This window comes from Sebastes fasciatus, chromosome 13 (genome assembly GCF_043250625.1).
Source record: "Sebastes fasciatus isolate fSebFas1 chromosome 13, fSebFas1.pri, whole genome shotgun sequence".
NCBI lineage: Eukaryota > Metazoa > Chordata > Actinopteri > Perciformes > Sebastidae > Sebastes > Sebastes fasciatus.
The window spans coordinates 11,340,245-11,365,614 of NC_133807.1; the positions used below are offsets into that span (position 1 = coordinate 11,340,245).

The 25,370-nt window shown below is 37.1% G+C and overlaps 1 protein-coding gene and 2 pseudogenes across 1 annotated transcript; all 3 read right to left on the reverse strand.

The window, feature by feature from the left end:
- Nucleotides 1–1,443: 1,443 nt before the first annotated feature.
- Nucleotides 1,444–20,328, reverse strand: LOC141780290 (interferon-induced very large GTPase 1-like). Its single transcript, XM_074655451.1, has 6 exons — nucleotides 19,605–20,328; nucleotides 17,752–17,875; nucleotides 13,991–14,025; nucleotides 13,643–13,721; nucleotides 13,455–13,492; nucleotides 1,444–6,883 (listed from the first exon to the last, which is right to left on the reverse strand). The coding sequence occupies exons 2-6, from the start codon at nucleotides 17,834–17,836 to the stop codon at nucleotides 2,009–2,011; spliced, it is 5,112 nt and encodes a 1,703-aa protein (XP_074511552.1). The 5' UTR covers nucleotides 17,837–17,875; nucleotides 19,605–20,328; the 3' UTR covers nucleotides 1,444–2,008.
- On the reverse strand, nucleotides 9,684–11,001 carry LOC141781445 (interferon-induced very large GTPase 1-like; annotated as a pseudogene).
- LOC141780295 (interferon-induced very large GTPase 1-like) lies at nucleotides 10,974–13,446 on the reverse strand (annotated as a pseudogene).
- Nucleotides 20,329–25,370: the final 5,042 nt, after the last annotated feature.

Sequence of the window (25,370 nt, forward strand, 5' to 3'; positions counted from 1 at the left end):
CAATAAAAAAAAATCCATTCTTTCTTTTTTACATAATGTCAATTTTTCACAACAGTGGAGTTACTCGTGTAACTCAACAAGTCTCAAATACAAGTTTCATGCATTTTCATAATCAACACTTCATTAATTCAATGACAGGACATCCACCTCATAACTAATTCTTAATCTATTGAAAAATTCTTTCAAAACCCCTCAAAAGATAGTTTACAAAAAATACAATTACAGAGATATTTATACACAACTTTAATCAAAACTACAAAACTTGTGTTGCCTGTTGTGATGCATTTTAATGAGATCTGTATTATAGAAAAAAAAAGTGAAAATTAAAATTACAACCAATTATGGCTGCCATTTCTTATTCTGAATGAATTAAACTATGTACATGTCTGTCAACATGCCTCAGCTTAACATCCTACATCTTTATTTGCTCTTTAAACTGTGAGAAGAACATTTCATGCATCTTGTATTAAAAATACACATCTTTGGATGAATGAAGAATATACTTCTCAGAACTCATTTTGCACCTTGATCAACTTTTTTTTTAGAAAAGCAAACAACTTACAGTTTCATGTCATTTCTGTTTGATGAGATTTTCACATAAAAGTAAAAACATAAAAACAAAAGTCAAATCATATCTTACATTCCCGTTTTTAGAGGAATGAAAATGTCTCCATAATATCTGAAAACCTAGAAACTGCTTCATTCCTTCTTTTAAAAAAGTTCCTTTAAATATTTAAGAAAAAAAAAATCATGCATCTTAATCATCTTGTAAAATAATAACAATACAAATGTTTCTAATTAAAGAAAAACCTTTGATGAATTCTGATCGGTTTCATACTTTTTAGAGTCATCCTTTAATGGCTAACAAACACGTCATTTGTAATTACACATGTTCTCCTTTGCTTTAGGACATTTTCAGGAATGATTACTACTTAATGTTTTACTGCAACTCAATCTCTCTATACATAAAATAATTAAAATACTATTGATTAAATTATAAACAGGTACTGTTTCAGTCATTTTTGAAAGGATTCACCCTCATCATTGATATTGTTGCACTCCTTCAATCGAATCAAAAATGATTTCTTTTGAACAGTTAAAGACACTTTGGGCTTCTGTTACTTTGAGTAGAGCTTGGTTGTTTCTGGTTCACTCACAGGTTGTACATTTCATCCAGACTATCAATAGCTTCCTGTTTACTGTGGTATCTCCACTCACTGGGAATTTCTCCTCTGCCCTGGAATTTTAATTTATAATGGTCTTCCAGTTGCTTTTGAAATCGACATACAAACCATTTCCAGTATGTCAGCTTAGATGCATCAGGAGTAATCTCCCATGTAGCATATTCCTCTCCAGCAGTTTGATACAGTTTATAAGGAATGCGCTCATCTGAATCATGATGCGGAGAGAAACTTCTATCACTTGCAACTGATGTTGTACAGAAAGAGGTGACCAGTTCCACTGTGCCTCTAGTGTGCCATCCATTGATTCCAGCAGGTCGATGAAATGGGACATTGTGTTTGTCAGGACTGTGATCTTTCAGTGTGTTGATACAAACAGCTGCATAGAATGAATTTTGATGTGAGGGTGCTCATCTTCTTTATGATAGATGCAAAACCTTTCTCTATCTCTTCTTTAAGAAAGTCAAAACTGTTTATGTCACTGAAGTACATTCATGGAAACTATTTTCATTTACAGAAATAATCACTAAACAATGCACTTGAAATGATTATTAGTATATTAAAGATTTTATGACTGACTAAATTCTCCAGGTCGATATTTTTCTTGTGCACTCTTGTTTGAAGTGTTACATTTTTATGTGCCTTTCTAATCGCGTGTAGTTTGTAATGATTCATTGACTGTCCACATGGATCACTCAGACAAATTCACCTGTCCATGATCAAATTAACAAAAGTCTGTGAATGTTGTTTTACAGGAATCTGATGAATGAATAACCACGTGAAAACAACTATCAGCCATTAGCTGGGTTGTGGTTGTGTTGGCTCACTCACACATTGTACATTTCATCCAGACTTTGAATAGCTTCTTCCTTAGTGTGTGTTTTCCACTCGCTGGGAATTTCTCCTCTACCCTGGAATTTTAACTTATAGTGGTCTTCCAGTTGCTTCTCAAATCGACAGACAAACCATGTCCAATATTTCAGCTTAGACTCATCAGGGGTAATTCTCCAGTTAGCAAAATGTGGGCCAGCAGTTCGGTACTGTTTGTAGGGAATTGACTTTTCTGACTCATGACCAAGGCAAAAAGCTAGATCACTTGCAACTAATGTTGTGCAGAAATCAACACACAGATCTTTTGTGTTTTTCCAGGATATACCATTGGCTGCATAAGATCGATGAAAAGGTACGCTGTGGTCATCAGGACTGTGATCTTTCAGTGTGTTGGTACAAACAGCTGCACAGAATGGACATGTTACCCAGCAGCAGTTACACAGCTGATCAATGAGGATTTGATCAGGCTTCATCCTGAATTCCTTCATCTTATCCAATGAGAGTTTGCTCACTTCCATCATGACGGATTTAAGACCTTTCTCTATCTCTTCTTTGAGAAAGTCAAATCTGTTTATGTCACTGAAGTTTTGACAACAGATGGTGTCGAATGTTAGCTTATATTTTAGCAAACTGGAAAATTCCTCCACCCACATGTCCAGGTCTCCTCTCTGGGTTTTGACTTTCTCTGTTGCATCAAACAAAGCTTGACTCACAAGATTTTTGATGTCTTCAACATTTTTCTGGAGTATGTTCCATGCTTTATCTGTGCTGTCTGTGAAGATGTATTTCTGTACTTCCTCTCTTATAAATTCCTCCGCTTGGCTCCTTGGGTGTCGAATGTAGGTGATAAAACCATCAAAGTCCTCTTTCTCTGCGAGCGACTTCAACACGTGTTTCTCCAAGTTCAGCCTGTTCCCACTAAATGCTGGGAAACTGCCCCTCATCTCTCCAGCGAGATCAATGGCAGTCTTGTTACAGACGGCCTCAACAGTGGAACTCTTCAGTTTCTCACAGATCAGTTCTCCAAGCACAACAGCAGACGAGTTTCCTTTGCAGAAGCTTCTGAAGATGTTGTAATATTGCATTTTCTGGATTTCTACATAAGCGAGTGCATCGTTGTTTCCTTTGAATTTCTTGTGGGACTCTGAAAGCCATCTTCCTGCTCTGTGAAACACATACAGTACGAGATCAACTGTAAACTCCTTCTTCAGAGCATATTTCCTCTTTGATTCAAATTCTGTCACCTTTTCTTTCACATGGTTGGCCACTTCCTGCAAGAAAGTTGATTTGTAGCCTCTTGTAGCTACAGGTTTGCTCTCAATTGCATCAAGGGACTGTATTTCAACATCATCAATGAAGGATCTGATCAGTTTCTGTTCTTCATGTGATAACAAACTCCTTGATGTATGTTTTTCAATTTGTTGTGTTGACCCAAATCCAAGTTTTGTTGTGAAAGACACCCATGCTTTTGACCATGAATAACTTCCTTTCCCTTTTGTGTTTGTGTTTTCCCTCTCATCATTTTTGGATTGTTGGCTTGTATCTAAGACATCTTGGTGCTTGCTGAGAGATACATAATAACTGTAATCTCCAACCTCTGACATTTTTTTGTAGCTGCCACTGCTTTTGGATTCATTTATAAGACACCATTCAACACCAAGCTCCTGAAGGATAGTTGACTGATCTTCTTCATAGTTGATGTCCTCAATAGGTTTTATACCTGCAGTTAGTTCACGAACCCAGCCACTCCAAACAGAGTCAAAGTGCTTTTTAAGTTCCTCTTCATCTTTTGCCTTGTCCTTTAACTGATGAGCGAGCTCTTTGCTCTTTTGTAGCAGCTTGTTCTCAAACTCTGTCTTCTTATCATCTAGCTTTTTACAAGCATTCTTCTGCTGGATAACTTCATCCAGTCTTCTTTTAACTGCTCCCACTTGCTCATCATGAAACTCCTTGATTTTGCTTTCGAATCGTCCTCGCCACTGAACCAACATTTCTTTGTCTCTGTCATCATCAAAGTATGTTGTCATTGCTTTTGTGATTTCTCCATAGGTTTTATTAATTTCTTTATGAAGATAATTGAGCTCGACTTTGTCAAGTTTTCCATTTTCAATTTGGGTATGAAGCCCATTCTCAATGGTCAACATGTTGCTCCTCAGATCCCAGGTCCAGTTCCCATACTGGATCTCAAGTTTTCTGTACACTGCAATTTCAAGTGTGTTTTTGAAACTGAAAACAAACTGTTCGTTCATCAGGGCTTTCCACAGGTCCTGGATTTTGCTTTTGAACTGTGAGAGAGTAATCCCAGCAGACCGGGAAGCTTTAGAGAGGATGATGGTCTTCAGCTCTTGGACGCTCGCACTATAACCTGGATTTGGAGGAGCCATAGGTGGACTTCCCTCCCATAGCTGGGCAAAGTATTTCACATCTTTCTGCACATCAAATGCAATGACGTCACTGAAGCACCTAGCATCACAAACCTCCTCTTTGGCTGCTAGTGAGGCCATCTTGTCCAATTTTTCTTGCAGCCGTCTCTTTCCATCCATGTTTTTCTCTGCAGCTGCAATATCTGTAACATTCTGATGAACGAACACACAACTTGGAGAAAGTTTAATTTTCTTCATCCTCATGAAAGCCTGAACAACAATCTGCAGAACATCTTGCATGTCAGCTGGATTCTCTCCAAAGATGTTGATCAGTGTCATGTTTCCCAGACCAACAACAAATGTTGCCAGTTCATTGTCGTGCTGAAGAGTGGCGTTACCTTCCAACTCAAGAGCACGCAGTCCTTCCGTGTCCACCACTAGGACGTAGTCAAACTGAAAGTCTTTCTTGATCTCCTCTGACATTTTGACCAGCTGCATGAAGGCCCCCTTGGTGCACCTGCCAGCACTCACTGCAAACTGTAACCCAAACATGGCATTCAGCATTGTTGATTTTCCACTGCTCTGTACGCCCAAAACTGACAAAACAAAAACTCTCTTGTCGCCCAGTTTCTTAATGACTTCATCTAAAAGACTAGAGATCCATGTTAAAGGTACGTGACCTGCATCACCATCCATCAGCTCCATTGGGTGTCCTGATATCATCAGCTCTGCAGCCAGCTCCGGGTATTTAGACCAGTCAGTCTGTACCATCTTTGTTTGTTTCTGCAGAGATGCATGGGCTTCATAGATCTGTCCCATTTCTCTAAAGATGTGCTCCAAGCCAAAAGTTGCTGACTGTAATTTTGTTGATATTTCATCAAGCTCAGTTTGCTTTGTGTTTAACAGATCCGTTTTGTCATGCTTCTTCTTCAAAGCCAAGACTTCAGTCCACTTTTCATCATAGTTTTGGAGAATTGAAGAGAGATCGTCTGTGGAGAGGGCATCTATTAAGATCTGAGTCCATTTCAGGAAATAGACTTTGTCTGTTGATGGCAAAGATGAGAGGCTTTCAATGAACAACTTCATCGGTTTACTGCAGGAAGCAGTGTGTTGTTTTTGTCGTATTTGGTTTAATTTCTGTTGCTTTTCATATTTCTCTTTCTCAATGTTTCCTTTCAGGTGATACAGTTCTTTGTTTATTTTGCACCACTCATGCCACAGCTGGCCTTGACAACGCAGAAATGTATCTTTGATCTTTGAAACATCCATCCCCTGAAGCAAGTTCACTACTTTCATAGCAGCAGATTTTCCTTTTTGACAGGCTTCATCATCTTCATCCACTCTGATTCCAGAGACCTCAGCCATTGTTTCAAGCTGGAAGGATGCATGTGGTCCAGACAAAATGTTTCCAATGATTTTTTTCAGTTCTTCAGAAACATCCGAATGGCTTCTGTCCTTTAGACCCACTTTGTATTTTCCCTTTTTTGTCTCAACAGCACCACAATCATTATCAGCAATGAGAATAATGAGAGGCTTTGGACACTTCCAAAGGGCTGAGATAACTGCAGTACCTTTATCATCTTTTTCCAAAGTTGGAACAAGAACAACATTGACTGAAGATCTGTCAGTCAGTATGTCACGCTGTTTTTCAATCGACAGAGCATCACCATGAAGATTACAGAAGGCAATGCAGTCAGTGAAGGCATCATTGGGTTGTCCAGCAGGGCAGTACCAGGCTATCTCTGCCACACCATCCATCAGGTGTCTAGACTTGGTGCTACCTGGGCAGTTTCTGTGGAAGAAGGTGTTGTGACGGTCGTTGATCAAAGAGTTCATCAGCTGAGATTTAGACAGAGATAGTGAACCCAGGCGGAGAAATGACACCATGGGTGTCTCTGCTTTGCAGATGGGCATACTCTTCATTTTGAGAATGTTTGAATTGTCTTTGATTTCAGTTGTCTTCCATGTTTTTCTTATTTGTCTGAATGTCCACAGAGGACAGCCAATATCCATTGTGACTGGGTCAGGAACAAGCAAAGGTAAGGCGTACTGACATTGTGATAGCTTTGTAATCATGTTCTGCTTAAAGAAGCTGTCTGAGCAGTGAAATACTGCCATTTGAACATCCATTGGATGCACATGAGTCTTGAGTTTTGATTGGTCAAAGTCTACACTGGTGCTGTAAAGAGCATCCAAGTCATCGTCATCTGTGTCAACAGTGTCAAACACTGGAACAGGATTTGAATGGCTCACCTCAGGACTGTCTTGTTTTACAGGAATGTATCTGGCTCTGTAGTCTAACATCATCAACCTCTGAAGAAAAGTAAGAGCGAGATCTTTCTCAGATGTCTCATGATCCTGTTTCACAGGTGGACCTACTTTAAGAAAATCTGCTGGTGACAACTTCTGTTGTTGTTTGTCTTGAAGGTGAAGTCTGCCAAGCAGTGTTTCAGCTTCTCTTTGATATTGTTTCTTCTTGTTGATCTCTTCAGAAATCTCCACTGACTGCTGTAAATAAGTAAATAAACATTTAGGACCGTCAATCGATTAAAATATTTAATCCTGATTAATCACATGATTTTCCATAGTTAATCGCAATTAATTGCAAATTAATCGCACATTTATCTGTTCAAAATATACCTTAAAGATACTGTTTGTAACTTCTTTTACGTACAAACTGGGTCGGTGTCTCATGCGCGCTCGCGTGTGGCTACGCTGTTCCAACACAAACTACACGGAAGCACCAAAACCGCAAAGTTATATCTAGGGAAGCCCGTCTTGCAAAACAGTGTCATCTCTTCCTGCTCCAGCCCCCTGACCGTGGCCAGAGAAACAGGGGAGACCGTAACCCTGCTCCAGTTGATGCTGCTCTGCTCCTCTGCCTGCCTGCTTGCCTTCACTCACACCGCGCTCGTTCTCACTCGCTCCACCTCTCACGTGCATGCGTGCACACTAAACACTGCAGAAGACGGGAGTCTGAAGCAGGACAACACAGTATCAGCATCGATTCATGGAGAGACCTTCGTCTGGTCAGCTAACATTACTGCCAAGCAGCTGAAATATGGAGTGATATTGTAGTTTTAGCTGACATGTGTCGCCTCAATGTTTTGACCGATGCTCGTTCATGTCTATGAAGAGCGAGCACAAGCGCGGACAGGACGCTGACCTTCGTTGACTTAAAGGCCACGTGTGTCGCTGTTAACAAGCAATTTCTGATTCTTACATAGTGTCCCTTTAAGGAAGATTTGTTAATTATTTAATACTCTTATTAACATGGGAGTGGGCAAATATGCTAATATATGTATATATTCATTATTAGAAATCAATTAACAACATAAAACTATGACAAATATTGTCCAGAAACCCTCACAGGTACTGCATTTAGCATAAAAAATATGCTCAAATTATAATATGGCAAACTCAACATTCAACAACAGCTGTCAGTGTGCTGACTTGACTATGACTTGCCCAAAACGGCATGTGACTAGCATAAAGTGGGCATGTCTGTAAAGGGGAGACTCGTGGGTACCCATAGAACACATTTTCATTCACATATCCCTCACATACTGGCCATGCCAGTTTTTCCCCTCAGTTGTTCCCCTCAGTTGTGTTAATGTGTTAACGAAATTTGTTGCGTTAAAATTAATTAGCGTTAACTCGTTATTATCGCGTTTTATTCTTAGGTATTGTCTTATTTATTGTAGTATTTATCAACTGTACTATTTATAGATTTTAAGGGCTGAGAGAGAGCCAGGTAAAATGCATTTCATTGCATTTCACTGTACACTGTACTTTTAAATGCATATGACAAATAAACTTGAAACTTGAAACTTGAAACTTAACTTCGACAGCCCTAAAATAAACGCATTGTATATAGAAAATGATAATGTCACACAATGGGATATAAAGTAACTAGTCATAAAAATCTCATGCAAAAATTAAATTTAGAGTTTCTCACCTTATCCTTGTTTCCACTCGTATCCATATCTAAGGTACCTGCAGTAGAATAATGAACTGTATTATAGGAGTGTCAGACCAATGTACTTGTAAACCAATATATTTTTCTTTCTATTAATAATGTTCACTGTAAGTGATTTTGAATGTCATAACCTGAATTAGCTCTATTCTTGATATTTTTTCCTGTTATTGTAGTATTCATTAAAACATTACCTTTCTCAGTGGTTGCAGATTGTACAGGCTTGATTTCAGATTCTCCTCCTATTGTTGTGTTGTCATCATTCTTTGAGTGTTCAACATCACCAGGTTCATTCACTGGATCACACTAAGAAAACAAATCATTTCATTTACATCAGTTAATCAGGTTCAAACCATGAGAGAAGTTCAACAACACACAATAGTAGACCAATTCAGAGAACAACAGCAAAATAAAAGCAATGGTAAACAGTATGCACTAAATGCAAGCAGTATAATATTTTAGTGAGAACAAAGTAAACTCTTCTGCAAGTATTTTCAACTCATCCATGTGTCCAACCAGATGGTTCATGGAGTCAAACTCTATTCAAGTCTAAACTGACAATGCAAACAGCTCCAATCTTCAGCTAAAACTTGACCTGAAAAATAGGCATCATTAAAAAAGACACTGCTGTATGACAATGACTACTGAGGTCCAAAATATCTCACCTTTACCTCTGTTTCAGCTGCACTCTCCTCCAGCTCGTCTCCTGCAGGGTAATGTAACAACAAGCAGATTGTAGGATCAAACATAAAAAAAAATTGGTTTTGGTCAATTTAGCATTTCAGATTAACTGGATTTATCTGCAAAAACGATGTATAGATTCACAAAGTTCACTTTTCCAAAAGACGAATCTTGTCTACAAAAAATGTTTTAACTTTTTATTCAAAGTTATCCAGACTTTGCAGAAACTGACCGTAAAACAAAAAAGTAATCTAGTCTGAGATGTTGGACTTGTGTTCTTTTTCATTAAAATGTTACCGTTCTCATTGTTCGCAGATGATACAGACGTGATTTCAGACTCTCCTCCTGTGTTGTCATCATTCTTTGAGTGTTCATCACCATCAGGTCCATTCACTGGATCACACTAAGGAAACAGGGGATTTCATTTAGTTCACCTTGTTAGAGCATTTGAGATTAAGAATGTTTTCAGTAGTATAAGCCAAGAAAACAGCAACAAGATAAACGTACAACACTCAAGATCAATGTCACACAGTGATGCTCCAATTGAGTACAAGTACAGCAGAGTACTGCAAAAATAAAAGCAAGGTAAAACAGTATACAGAGTTCCTAACTTCAGCTTTGAAGATTGGAAGTCTTTATTTAGGTGAGACTTCAAATGTGATGACTTACATATAGGTCAAAAACAAAAGCTGTTCTAATGATGATCATTAATGAAGGTGAAACAATGAAGCTTACTGAATAATGATGTGGATAGAAACATCTATCACATGCAACTGATGTTGTACAGAAATTGGTGACCAGTTCCACTGTGCCTCTAGTGTGCCATCCATTGATCCCAGCAGGTCGATGAAATGGGACGTTGTGTTTGTCAGGACTGTAATCTTCCAGTGTGTTGGTACAAACAGCTGCACAGAATGGTCATGTTACCCAGCAGCAGTTACAGAGCTGATCAATGAGGATTTGATCAGGCATCATCATGAATTCCTCCATTTTATCCAATGAGAGTCTGCTTACTTCCATTATGACAGATTCAAGACCTTACTCTATCTCTTCTTTAAGAAAGTCAAATCTGTTTATGTCACTGAAGTTTTAACAACAGATGGTGTTGAGTCTCAGCTTATCTTTTAGCAAACTGGAATTTTTTTTCCACCCACATGGTCAGGGCTCCTCTCTGGGTTTCGACTTTCTCTGTTGCAGTAAACAAAGCTTGACTCACAAGATTTTTTATGTCTTCAACATTTTTCTTGAGTATGTTCCGTGCTTCATCTTTGTTGTCTGTGAAGATGTATTTCTGTACTTCCTCCTTTATGAAAGTCTCAACGTGTCTCTTTGGGTGTCGGATGTACGTGATAACCCCATCAAAGTCCTCTTTCTCTGCGAGCGACTTCAACACGTGTTTCTCCAAGTTCAGCCTGTTCCCACTGAATGCTGGGAAACTGCACTTCATCTCATCGGCGAGATCAATGGCAGTCTTGTTACAGACGGCCTCAACAGTGGAACTCTTCAGTTTCTCACAGATCAGTTCTCCAAGCACAACAGCAGACGAGTTTCCTTTGCTGAAGCTTCTGAAAATGTTGTAATATTGCATTTTCTTACTTTCTACATAAGTGTGTGCATCGTTGTTCTCTTTGAATTTCTTGTGGGACTCTGAAAGCCATCTCCCTGCTCTGTGAAACACATACAGTATGAGATCAACTGTAATCTCCTTCTTCAGAGCATAAAACCTCTTTGATTCAAATTCAGTCACCTTTTCTTTCACATGGTTGGCCACTTCCTGCAAGTAAGTTGGTTTGTAGCCTCTTGTAGCTACAGGTTTGCTCTTGATTGCATCAAGGGACTGTTTTTCAACACCTTCAATGAAGGATCTGATCAGTTTCTGTTCTTCATACTGAAAATGCCACTTATGATTTTTGCTGTTTTTGTAGTCCTTTCTGAAACAAATTCCAAGATTCTGTTTGCAGTAGTGTTTCTTATTCTCTGTCCTCTTGTGTCCCTCTCATTATATTGAAATGTTGGCCTATCTTACACAGATCTCTGTGCTTGCTGAGAGATACATCATGAATGTAATCTCCAACCTCTGACATTTTTTTTTTGAATCTGCCACTGCTTTCGCATTCAGCTATGAGAGACCATTCAAACCCAATCTCCTGAAAGATAGTTGACTGATCTTCTTCATAGTTGATGTCCTCAATAGGTTTTGTATCTGCAGTTAGTTCACGAACCAAGCCACTCCAAACAGAGTCAAAGTGCTTTTTAAGTTCCTCTTCATCTTTTGCCTTGTCCTTTAACCGATGAGCGAGCTCTTTGCTCTTATGTAGCCGCTTGTTCTCAAACTCTGTCTTCTTATCATCTAGCTATTTACAAGCATTCTTCTACTGGATAACTTCATCCAGTCTTCTTTTAACTGCTCTCACTTGCTCATCATGAAACTCCTTGATTTTGCTTTCGAATCGTCCTCGCCACTGAACCAACATTTCTTTGTCTCTGTCATCATCAAAGTATGTTGTCATTGCTTTTGTGATTTCTCCATAGGTTTTGTTAATTTCTTTATGAAGATAATTGAGCTCGACTTCATCTCTGTCATCATCAAAGTAAGTTGTCATTGCTTTTGTTGTTATTGACAGTCCTTCCGTGTCCACCACTAGGATGTAGTCAAACTGAAAGTCTTTCTTGATCTCCTCTGACACTTCGACCAGCTGCATGAAGGCCCCCTTGGTGCACCTGCCAGCACTCACTGCAAACTGTAACCCAAACATGGCATTCAGCATTGTTGATTTTCCACTGCTCTGTACGCCCAAAACTGACAAAACAAAAACTCTCTTGTCAGAGATGCATGGGCTTCATAGATCCGTCCCATTTCTCTAAAGATGTGCTCCAAGCCAAATGTTGCTGACTGTAGTTTTGTTGATATTTCATCGAGCTAAGTTTGCTTTCTTTTTAACAGATCAGATTTGTCATGCTTCTTCTTCGAAGCCAAGACTTCAGTCCACTTTTCATCATAGTTTTGGAGAATTGAAGAGAGATCGTCTGTGGAGAGGGCATCTGTTAACATCTGAGTCCATTTCAGGAAATAGACTTTGTCTGTTGATGGCAAAGATGAGAGGCTTTCAATGAACAACTTCATCGGTTCACTGCAGGAAGCAGTGTGTTGTTTTTGTCGTATTTGGTTTAATTTCTGTTGCTTTTCACATTTCTCCTTCTCAATGTTTCCTTTCAGGTGATACAGTTCTTTGTTTATTTTGCACCACTCATGCCACAGTTGGCCTTGACAAGGGAGAAATGTATCTTTGATCTTTGAAATATCCATCCCCTGAAGCAAGTTCACTACCTTCATAGCAGCAGATTTTCCTTTTCGACAGACTTCATGATTTTCATCCACTCTGATTCCAGAGACCTCAGCCATGGTTTCAAGCTGGAAGGATGCATGTGGTCCAAACAAAATGTCACGCTGTTTTTCAATCGACAGAGCATTACCATGAAGATTACAGAAGGCAATGCAGTCAGTGAAGGCATCATTGGGTTTTCCAGCAGGGCAGTACCAGGCAATCTCTGCCACACCATCCATCAGATGTCGAGACTTGGTGCTACCTGGGCACTTTCTGTGGAAGAAGGTGTTGTGACGGTCGTTGATCAAAGAGTTCATCAGCTGAGATTTAGACAGCGATAGTGAACCCAGGCGGAGAAATGACACCATGGGTGTCTCAGCTTTGCAGATGGGCATACTCTTCATTTTGAGAATGTTTGAATTGTCTTTGATTTCAGTTATCTTCCATGTTTTTCTTATTTGTCTGAATGTCCACAGAGGACAGCCAATATCCATTGTGACTGGGTCAGGAACAAGCAAAGGTAAGGCGTACTGACATTGTGATAGCTTTGTAATCAAGTTCTGCTTAAAGAAGCTGTCTGAGCAGTGAAATACTGCCATTTGAACATCCATTGGATGCACGTGAGTCTTGAGTTTTGATTGGTCAAACTCTACACTGGCGTTAAAAAGAGCTTCCAAGTCATCGTCATCTGTGTCAACGGTGTCAAACACTGGAACAGGATTTGAATGGATCACCTCAGGACTGTCTTGTTTTACAGGAATATATCTGGCTCTGTAGTCTAACATCATCAACCTCTGAAGAAAAGTAAAAGTGAGATCTTTCTCAGATGTGTCATGATCCTGTTTCACAGGTGGACCTACTTTAAGAAAATCTGCTGGTGACAACTTCTGTTGATATTTGTCTTGAAGGTGAAGTCTGCTAAGCAGTGTTTCAGCTTCTCTTTGATATTGTTTGTTCCTGTTTATTTCTTCAGAAATGTCCAATGACTGCGGTAAATAAGTAAATAAACATGTACTGTATGTAGAAAATGATAATGTCACACAATGGGATATAAAGTAAATAGTCTTTAAGACCTTGTGAATTTGGAGTTTCTTACCTTATCCATGTTCCCACTCATATCCATATCTAAGGTACCTGAAGGACAGCAATGAACCAGAGGGACAGATTAACAAATATGTTTTTCTAATGTTCATTGCAAGTTATTTTGAATGTTAAAAGCTATAATTAGCTCTATTTTTTACAGTTTGGGGTTATCTTACATTAAAATATTCCTTAAAGTGTTACCTTTCTTCTTGGTTGCAGATGATACAGACTTGATTTCAGACTTTCCCCCTGTGCTGTCATCAGTCTTCTGTGAGTCCTGCTAAGAAAACATGAGATTTTATATAACCTTTACAGCAGTTCACCTGGTTAGAGCATTTGAGAATAAGAATGTTTTCAGTAATAATTGAAAACAGCAACAAGATAAATGTACCATCACTCAGTAACACACAGTGGTGCACCAATTCAATAAAGGAATACAAAAATATAAAAGCAAGGTAAAACAATATGCTCATTTCCAAATTTCAAATAAATATGGGTAGTTTTAGAAAACGCATGCTGTTCTATAACCATGATCCCTTTTAAACTTACCTTGATTTCAGCTGCATCCACCTCCATATCTTCTACTGCAGCATAATGAAAGAAAAAAGCAGATTGCACAAGATCAAGGTTTAGAAATAACACTATTAGTTAACCATCTTACTTTCATTATATTAGCAATTTGTCTGTGTTGAATTTCATTTATTTCTGCAGATTATTTTATCAGGGTTGCAATGACATAATAGCACCCTCTTCAGGCCAGCAAAAAAACATTGAAGTTTTATTGTAAAAAGAAAATAATGAAATAATCTAGAAATTTTATTGTTTAGTTTTCTTTTCTTTTTGCACGTTGGGCTATACATTTCCGGTTAGTTGTGTAACTTATGTGATGTGATTTTGGTTGTACTGTGATATTAGAGACTTTACAGTTGCAGGATGACGCCTATAAATTGTACAGGGTCCTCATAACCTAATGAATTAATCTGACATGATTGGTAATATAAAGACACCCCAAACCATTTAGGTAAAGTTAAAAAAGGTTACTTGGTTTTCATAATAGATTATGTCTCATTCAATCTTTCACATCCTGTAAGCAAACCTTGGAACCACCCTGTTCAGCAACATTGATCACTAAATAGGTATTAAAAAAAGTGTTGTTTCCCCAGAAATGAATGATTGATTTTAATTTATTCAACTGGAGAATCAAGATTTGTGCATTAAAACCTATTAACCTAAAGCTATTGTATTTTATGTTTCAGAACAATTATTACTACTATACTCTCATGCTCAAATTTCTGCCTGCTTTAAAAGATTAAAATCAAAGCTTTGATGTATTTCTAATTTAAGTTCTGTCCATATTATTTTTATGAAGCAGTATGGGTGTATATGGAGGACAGAACCTGCCAAAATCAAAAGTAAATAAATGACTCGATAAATAAATAAATATGCCATTAAAGGGACTATTTGTAACTTTCAGAAATGCTTGTTAACAGTGACACATGTGGCCGTTAAGTCAACAAAGGCAGCGTCGGGCTCGCACTAGCTCGCTCTAAATAGACATGAACGAGCATCGCTCAAAACAGTGAGGCGACACACGTCAGCTAAAACCACAATATCACTCTATATTTCACCACTCCCTTTATTTCTGCACAAATGTCCACTGTACAGTCACTAGATACTAGATATTCTCAGAGCTACTAACTCTTCTGCAGTGTGTAGTGTGCGCGCATGAACGTGAGGTGGAGCGAGAACGCGTTGTGTCAGTGCAGGCAGGCAGAGGAGCGGTCTGAAAAGCGTAGCCACACACGAGCGCGCATAGGAACCCGACCAAGTAGATTTATACCTGTAAAAAGTTACAAACAGTCCCTTTAAATGTACTAAAAAATAAATAAATAGATAAATGTAGAAATTCATTAATTGATCAAATGTGACATAATTTTTTTTTTGTTTAAATTTGCTTCTTTATCGATTTAACTGTGTATTAATTCTCCTATCTACTATTGTATTTAATTTTCCCTATTATTTATTTATTTTTCCATTTATCCTTTTACTTTAAATTGAATTATTCATTATTAAATTGTATGTATTGATTTATGTATTTATTTTTTTATTTAGTTCTGTATGATTTTCCCTTTGCATTTTGCCCCATATTTATTCCTCCAAACTTATATATTTCTGTATTCTTTTCTTTATACATTTCTTTATTTTACATATTCTTCATTTCTACTTCATTATGCAAATGAGGAGGCTGTCATTCAACGTGTGTCATGGGGTCAGAGTGCATGGATCAATTATATGCTAGCTATTGTTTGATTTGCACACCTGTAGCGGTCGGAGCAGCAGCAGGAATGAAGACTGGAGTTGGAGCAGACAGCGTTAGTTAGTTAGCTAGCTAGCACATAGAGTGCTACAGGAATGAGTCCTAAAACCCGGAAATGAGTCAGCATTTTAGCACTTCTGGTTCCCTCGTCTGGAAGTCAAAAGGTTTCTTTCAATGGGTTTTTAGTAAGATGCCTGAAATAAGGTCTGTGGTTTACACAAACTCGAGAGATTTTAACGTTTTGTTCTACGACATAAAATACATCAATAAATACCTCACTCATGGATTTGAGGTGTTTGCTAAAAAGTGGCTAAATGAAACTACAAAATGTCATCACGCCAACTCGTCCACCTTTATAGCCTTGTTGTGTATACTTGCACTCATGCAACCATGCTGTAGTTCATTTATAGCCTAACGTTAGCTTTTTACGTCTGGCGATTGCATTCACACTTCAAAAATCATAAAAGTGGTGTTCATTTGTGAAGATTATTTTACAGAACAAAACGTATAAGTATTATAAATGTGTGTTTGCCACAGAGCTTATTTTCTGCAATAATCCAAAAGCCAATGGAAAAATCCCATTGGCTTTTTGTCAAGGGAACCCAAGGCGATGCTAACTTCCTGGTTGGCCAACACAAATACGTCATCCCTGCAGCACTCTATAGTCAATTTATGCTCCGTGATCTCGATCAACCAATAGGTGAAAAGTTGACCCCATGACCCACATTGAATGACAGCCTTCTAATTTGCATAATGAAGCAGAAATGCTTAAAGAAATATATAAAGAAATGTATGAAGAAATGAATACATAAAAAAATAAGTCAGGGGTATAAATGGGGGGAAATGCAAAGGGAAAATCATGCACAAATAAATAATACAATTTAATAATTAATAAATACATAAAAAATGATGTTTAAAAAAAATATATATTGGAAATAAATAAATACATTTAAAAGTTAAATCAAAATAAATAAATGGGAAAATGAAATAGAAGAGTAGATAGGGGGATTAAAACTAAGTTAAATGATGTTACTTTTGGTACATTTAATGACATATTTATTTATTAATTTACATATCCAGTCATTTACTTAATTTTGATTTTGTCAATTTCTGCATGATTTGTGATATCTGTGAATACACATTAAAGATTAAAACCTCACTTGTTTGATTTTGCTGAAGCACTGAGGTATCTTCTTTGGGGGATCTGTGGTCCAGGTGTTCTTTCTTCCCTCTATTTTCACCACACATCACTCCACTGTAGCCGTGGTGACCATTTTCAGAGACCATGACGTCTATTTTTTCCAGCAGAGCTATTATCTCTCTTTCATCCATCATACTTTTTGTACATGTGTGATATCTTTTTTCAACAAAACTGCTGTTGGCGTTCAGGTCTGTCAATGCACCTTCACATTTTTCATCTGACTCATGAGTCACAACTGTCATTACATAAGCAAGTGATCCTTTCCCAAAAGCTTTTTCTAACCACTGCACTCCTGAACTGTAATGGCTGCTATGTAGACCATGCGGTACCAGTAAGAGAAAGGCATGGATTTCCTGATTCAATGGGAATTTGTCAATATTTTGTAGACCAAGCATGTTAATGACAGAGATGTGCCGACCACACAAATCATACAGTTTGGTTGAAAACTGCTCCACATTTGTTTGCTCGTCATGGTCAATTAAGATGTTTTTTGATCCAATCTCAATAGAATTTGCGTCACCAATTAACACAAGTGTGAGTTCAGGTATCACTGAAATAAAATAAACAGAGAACAACATCACTATGTAACACTGCAGTAATCAATGAAGCAGCATTGTTAAAGTTATACGGAGTTCACACAAACTCAATGACAAAATAAAAGTATATAATTAATTCTCACATTCACATGATGAGTTTGATATGTTTTAATACTTCCTCAGTGTTTGAAACTCAACTGAAACATAATCTATAAAATCAATGTTACTGTACATCAATTCTTGTTTCAAATATTACCTGTCTCATTGGCTGCAGATGGTACAGACTTGGTTACAGACAGTCCTCCTCCTGCTGCTGTGTTGTCATCGTTGTCTTCATCCATTTTATCTGCTCTTCATCTTTACAGAGTCGTGCTGTAGGCCTATGACGAAACCATTGAGACAAATACAACATACACTATTACTGCAAAGGCACATTACCATTCACGCTCATTGAGCTAATTATTTGAGAGGATAAATAAAAGCACTAAATCTTGCACATAAAACATTTTGTGGAACATCCTGATGATTTTGCTGCTGGTGGAATGTTGCAGATATTGCATTTTTTCCTGCATTAATTTCTTTATATTTAGTCATAAATATAATTTCAATTTTAGTAGTATCTTTACCAAGTAACATTGAAACACCCCATTCCACCATAAATTGAATTATCTTTACTTCGGTAAAAACACAAAATTCAGGTGCCAGGTGACAATTCAAAATATAATGTAATATAATGCAGTCAGGCTCTCAGGCATTCTGTATAACTTTAAAATATGTATTCTCCTGTACAGAAGATCAACTTGAGTCAACACACACATAGGTATGATTTACACTTCCATCCTCTTTTATGTCTTCTTTGGGGGAAGTAACCTCTTTAAATGTAGCCTACATGTGGCACCTATTCACGTCAATGATAAATTAATTTTAATTAATTAATTTTAATTAATTTATAAACCCCTGGACTTTAACAGTTCATATATGTGTTTAAGCAATATTTCTGCTCATGTTCAAAAACGTTCTGCACATTCAAATTATATCCCACATATCTGTGTTCTTTGCGATTTCAATAAAGTCAGAATATTTTAAGAAAAATGTTGTAAAAATGAGGATAAAGTCATGCAATTCGAGAAAAAAAGTCTTAATTTTGGAAATAAAGTTAATTTAACTAAAGCTCAGTCATGATGACTGAAAGGCAGAATCTAATAGAGCAAAGGTGTGTGTATAAGGGAGGGGGAAGCAGAGACATTGACACTGAGCTGCAGGTCAGAGGAAAGACGTCACACTGCAGTGAACTTTGTACAAGTCAATGTAACTGTAACACCCTATGGAAATGATAAAACGTGCACGTATGACTTATATAGCAACCTTGTAATATTATGGCTTAATTGTGTGTGTGTCTGTGTGTGTGTGTATACATACATACACACGTAGACATACATATATTATATATATAATATATAAATTATATATATATAATGTATATTTATATTATATATATATATACAGACATACACACACAATTATGTCATAATATTATATATATACAATGTATATAATGTACACAAACACGCACAATTAAGTGATCTTATATCTCAGGTAAAAAATTTATTAAGGTTTCACAAATCTGAAACTGTGTATTAAAGAATATTTAGCCTCTCTGGGATAATCTCGTCCAGATTTGACAAGTCTAAGTGTAGTGGTTTTTGAGCTGGACCTGGTCCAATGTGGTCTAGATGTAAAAAAACAAACCAAAAAAAAGCATTGAAATCTCCTTTTTTTTATTTCCACAAATAGAATCAAGTTTTCACTAATTTGAAAGTGGGTTTCAGACAGCGTTTTATGCTTCACCTTAAATGTCTAACACGCTTTCACAACAGTAACAGGTGCAACAAAACGGATGAGGTTTGTTTTAGGGTTTTAGGTGTCTCTGTGTGTGTGTGCGTGTGTGTGTGTGTGTGTGCAAGAACTCTTAAATAAAAGTCTTCCACACAAGTCAGAGCAGCAAACACCTATCGAGAAATATCACTATATCAAACTGAAGTTGTTATAAAAACTCTACATGCTCAGATTTTAAGTATGGACACAAAACAGAACATAGTTTAAACTCACCTTTTGTTCCGTGTCTCTTGAGCTCTGCCTGGTCTGTGTGGATGAGGCTGCTTTGTCCTCACTCTATATATAGAGACCTGATTCTGGGTCTGCCTCTCACAAACCCCTCCCTCCTGCTCTTAACAGATCTGATGTGGTGTGATAGGGTTACGGAGCTGAGAAACTCTGTATGCACATGACTTGTAAATCAGTGATGAGAAACGTGAAAGTGAAAGTAAGACTGCCTCAACTCATGATTTACCCGAAACCACGTGACTTCAGGGAAAGTGGTGTATAGGTTCATGGTGGAAATGTTAAAGCTCAAACAACTGTCAACACTGAACACAACTAAATGTAGTAGCCTCTCTAACAATGTATGTTTATTCACAGCTCTATGGAGCTGAGAAACTCTGCATGCACATTACATGTAAATCAGAAGTGGTGTCAATGCCATTTACTCAAGTAGTTTACTTAAGTACAAGTTTGAAGTACTTGTACTTTACTTGAGTATTTCCATTTTATGTAACTTTATACTTTTACTCCACTACATCTCAGAAGCAAATATTTTACTTTTTACTCTACTACACTTATTTGACAGTATTAATTACATTTTATTAAATACTATGAAGATTCAGATTCTCAATACAAATAATAAACCAGCTAATACATTTTGATGTATTATTGAGTAATTATTAAGTATATAAAGTAGCTCCACATTTACCAGCTGCAACATTAAACTATCAATAAATACAATCCAATAATATAACATATATTATTCTGCATGATGAGGACTTTTACTTTCGGTACTTTAAGTATATTTTGATGCTAATACTTTTGTACTTTTACTTAAGTAACATTTAGAATGCAGGACTTTTACTTGTAACTGAGTATTTTTATGCTGTGGTAAAGATCGGAGTACTTCTTCCACCACTGTCAATCAGTGATGACAAGAGTAAAAGTGAAAGTAAGACAGCTAAATCAGTGATAATTAGTTTTGTGATTATTGATTTAGCTGCTTTACTTTGTGTGAAAGTGAAAGCAAGAGAGCTCTATTTCCCCTAAACCTTGTGACTTGGAGGAAAACAACAATGACCCTTAGAGGTCACTCTACTCAAACACTGCCAAGCACATACTGCTGTCAACGCTGAACACTTGCTATTTGCAGAGCAAGAGCTACAACAACAGTTCACGTTTGTTTTTTAGAAAGGCATAAAGTATTTACCAAAGTTAGTCCAAAAAAGGACAGAGACATTGATTCAGTCTCAAGTTTTCAGTTTTAATTTAAACTGCTCCTGATGATAGTTTTTTCAAAAACAAAACAACAACAAATAATGACTGTAATAAATAAACAAATAAATATAAAAAATATATAAATAAACAAAAAAAAAACAGAAATGGTTGTATAATAACTTTGTGTACACAAAGAAATGGTGGTTAAAGTTGTATTCAATAAAGACTCATAATAACAAGGTTAAGCTGGGCTCAGACTACAGGAGTTTCAAGCTTCTCCTGTAGTCTGAATAATGATTCTTACATCCCACAGGAGATGTAAGACAAGGGGAGTAAAGAAGGGTGGTTTAGTCAGTTTGAGGAGCACTGGACAGCTGGAGGTAATACAATCTGCCTCTGCTTTTGAGAGGGAAAGTGTAGGAGACGAGACACCAAAAATAGCCAGCAGGGGGCATGAATGAACTGTTCTACCGAGACAGGTGATTTTGCTGCATCACCAGAACATGTGAGCATGACTGGCTGGCTGGGGTTGATTTTCAGCGGTTGCATGCAGAGCTCACCTCAGGAAACAGTTTTGACAGTTTTTGATTTGTCCAGTGACTACAGTGTAGTATTTTATATTGCATAAAACATTGTTGGATGCAAATAGAATAAGTGTGGACTCTTTCAAAAATATGGTATACAGACTTGCATTCATTTAGCTCCTTTCTAGTTTTCCGACCACTCAAAGCGTTTTACACTACATGTCAGCATTCACCCATTCACACACACATTCATACACTGATGGCAGAGGCTGACATGCAAGGTGCCAACCTGCCCATCAGGATCTAATCTGAATAAAGTAGAATGCTAAAGACTATCTGAAATGTTTCCCAGTCAGCTTTAAAAGACATAAGACTGAAATGTAGCTTCTGTTTAGGCTTATTACATATGATAGAAATTATGCCATTAAGAGATGAAGTGTGCTCTAAAATACAATCACAGAGGATACAGCAGGGACCTGAAGGAGCATTTTGTGCACAAATTCTCAAATTTGTAAGTAGCGAAAGAAATAGTTTTTAGATCATTTAAATTTTTCACAGAGATCGCAAAATAAAAAAAAATCCATCGAAATGGAGATGGGATGAAATAATACTGCTTCATTTATTTTAAAATGATTTGAGGATGAAAATCAGGATACACTGAAATTATATCATTGTGTCTTCTGTTAATGGAAAACTTGATCCCCTGCAAATTGCTTATCAGCCAGACAAAGGCGTGGAGGACGCTAAACGTCTTAAACTGGACACTGTGTATAAGCATCTAGAAAAACCTGGAGCTCATGTAAGACTTTTATTCGAGGACTTTTCCTCTGCTTTTAACAAAATGCAGCCTCACATCTTGATTGAGAGACTTGCCTCTTATTTTAATCTCCCAGACCGGCTTCTCATGCTGATTCAAAATGTTCTTACTGTGAGGGTCCAGCAGGTTTTCGTGAATGGACAAATGTCCAAAATATCCGTATAAAACACAGGTTCACCTCAGAGTTGTGTGTTGTCACCCCTCCTATTTATCATGTACACCGACGGCTGCAGGTCTTCTCAGGAGAACAGGCTTCTTGTTTTCTGATGACACTGTCCTCCTGTCTTTACTTCAAGGCTCAGAGTCTGATCATGGTCCTGCATTACCTGAGATTGTTAAATGGTGCGATGATAATTATCTTCACCTCAATGTTTCCACAACAAAGGAAATGATCATTGACTTCAGACACAATACTGAACACAAAGTTAGTCTCATACACGGTGAAGATGTTCAGATTGTGGAGTCGTATAAATACATTGGAACTGTGTTTGATTGTAAACTTAGGCTTCATATTAATACGGAGTCTATCGTCAAACGAGGTCAACAGAGAATCTATTTGTTGAGGAAGCTGAACTCTTTTAATGTCAGTGAGAGGATCTTAAGTAACTTTTATTGTTCTTTTATCGAAAGTCTTTTAACCTTTTCTTTTATTTGTTGGTTCAGTGGCTTAACCATTAAGGACAAGAACAGCCTGTAAAGCATTGTTAAGGTTTGCTCCAAGATTACTGGAGTCAAACAAAGAGACCTATGTTCCCTCTGGGAGAATCAGGTGGTAAAGAAGGCTAAGAATATTATCAGCCAACCTCTTCATGTTCTGTCTCATGACTTCTCATTGATGCCTTCAGGTCGCCGTTATCAAGCACCTCTGAGGAGAACTAACCGTTACTTCAAATCTTTTCTTCCTTCTGCTATCAGGTTATTAAACTCAGACGGTAGTCATTTCATGTGAGATTTTTAATGATAAATCATGCAACAATGTCTATTATCCATTTGTTTTCTCTTTTTATCCATTTAATCCTATTTATTCTATTTTATTAACTTATCTGCTGTCCTTCACCGACCTCTCTTTTTTCATTTTTTTTGATGTGTGCTTGACATAACCTTTTGGATGTTGTCCGTGTGTTTATGATGGGTAAGCAGTAAATGAATTGCCCTTCTTGGGATCAATAAAAATGTCTGAATCTGAATCTGAATCTGAATAGATAAGTACATTTAGGAAGGAAATTCATCTGTATGGAATTAATACGACCTGCAACTGACAGTGGTAGGCCTAATGACATCCAGCGGTTTAGACTGCACTTCACCTGGTCCATAAGAGTAAGAGAGTTAGCTGCAAAGAGATTAGAACATTTATTAGTTACATTAATGCCTAGTAAGTAAATAGGTGAGTCATTTTTAGAGGAAGTGAGGCAAAGAGATATTTACGCGCTGCCTCATTGATCGGAAATAATTCACTTTTCTGCAAATTTAGTTTATATAGCTTGTTATATAGCTTGTCGGGACGGATAACTCTGCAAATTTAGGCAGAATTTTGGAAAGGGACAACTGGCATGGCCATTTTCAAAGGGGTCCCTTGACCTCTGACCTCAAGATATCTGAAGGAAAATGGATTCTATAGGTACCCACGAGTCTCCCCTTTGAAGACATGCCATGATTATGCTAATCCCATTCAGGTTTTATCATAATGTTCTAAGCCCTTAGAAACTTTCACAATTTATTTGAATCAATGAATTAATTCATGTTTATTTCTGATTTATGACTAGCACAACTTGACACACTCAAATTAATCTTCATTTAGCTTTCAGATGATGACAACCACTTCTATGTGACATCTACTGCTGACCTGCTATCTCCCCCTAAAGACCCCCTGCCCGTACCCTGATATTCTTACCCTAACCCTTAACGATCTCACTCCTCATGCCTAAGCCTAACCAACCCAACCACTGAAGGCATCGAGTACTAGCAAGATTGTCTGTCTGTTATCGGATATTGTTAGCGCGATATCTCAAAAAGGTATAGACAGGTTTTAACATGGGCCAGGGATGATGCTGAGGGAACATGGAGATGAGGGAACATAGAGCCTAATTTGGATGGGAAAAAATTCATAGGTGCTGAGGGAACATAGGCCTGACCCCCAGTGGTTCCAGACCAATCATAACTTACCATCTTCTTCCTTTGTTTTACAAAGGAGCTCTATTTCCCCTAAACCTTGTGATTTTGAGGAAAACAACAATTGTTCCCACGTGCAGCACCAACAGCATCATTCTTCCTTTGCTTAGCCATATTTACAGTCATGCATGGAGGAGCCTCTGTGCTCCTATTGGTCAACATTTGGAACATGAATGTGAAAGGAAATTAAAAATAAAAAAGGATGAATTGACTATGAATAAAACTAACATGAACTTTTGATCACAGGACTAAGACTAAATCTTAAAATACCTTACAAAATTTACATTATTTGTGATTTTGGGGTACATAAATTAAATGCACTTGATTTAGTATGTGGCAGATCTTAGACATATTTTGAGACTGGGTCAAGAGAAAATCTGGTCTTCTCATAATACTCATTAATGACAGACGAGGCATAAACTCCATTGACTGATTTATTACAGAAAAAGAAAATATCCCATTTTTTTCCATAAAGACAGATATTTCTGTTAGTAATTATGAATATCAATATACTGTAGCAATGACAAGAGTCTAATAAATCAAACAACAAAAACAATTCCGATATTGGCAGTAGTAATAAGTAACTGTAATAAGATCATTTAAAAAGAGATAATATAAGTAATAAGTATAGAAATTGTTGAATACTCCAAGAAATTCAGAAAGATAAAGCATTGTTCATGAAATTATTGAAGAAAAAAAAAAAAAAAATAGTACGATGAAAATGTTTGTGTAAAAATGATTTTCAGATGAGTTGGACAACAAATATCTAAATGGTTAACAATAAAAAAAAATCCATTCTTTCATTTTTACATAATGTCAACTTCTCACAACTCTTTCCCTTTTTGTGTAACTCAACACGTCTCAAATACAAGTTTCATGCATTTTCATAATCAACACTTCATTAATTCAATGTCAGGACATCCACCTTATAACTAATTCTTAATCTATTGAAAAATTATTTCAAAACCCCTCAAAAGATAGTTTACAAAAAATACAATTACAGAGATATTTATATACAACTTTAATCAAAACTACAAAACGTGTGTT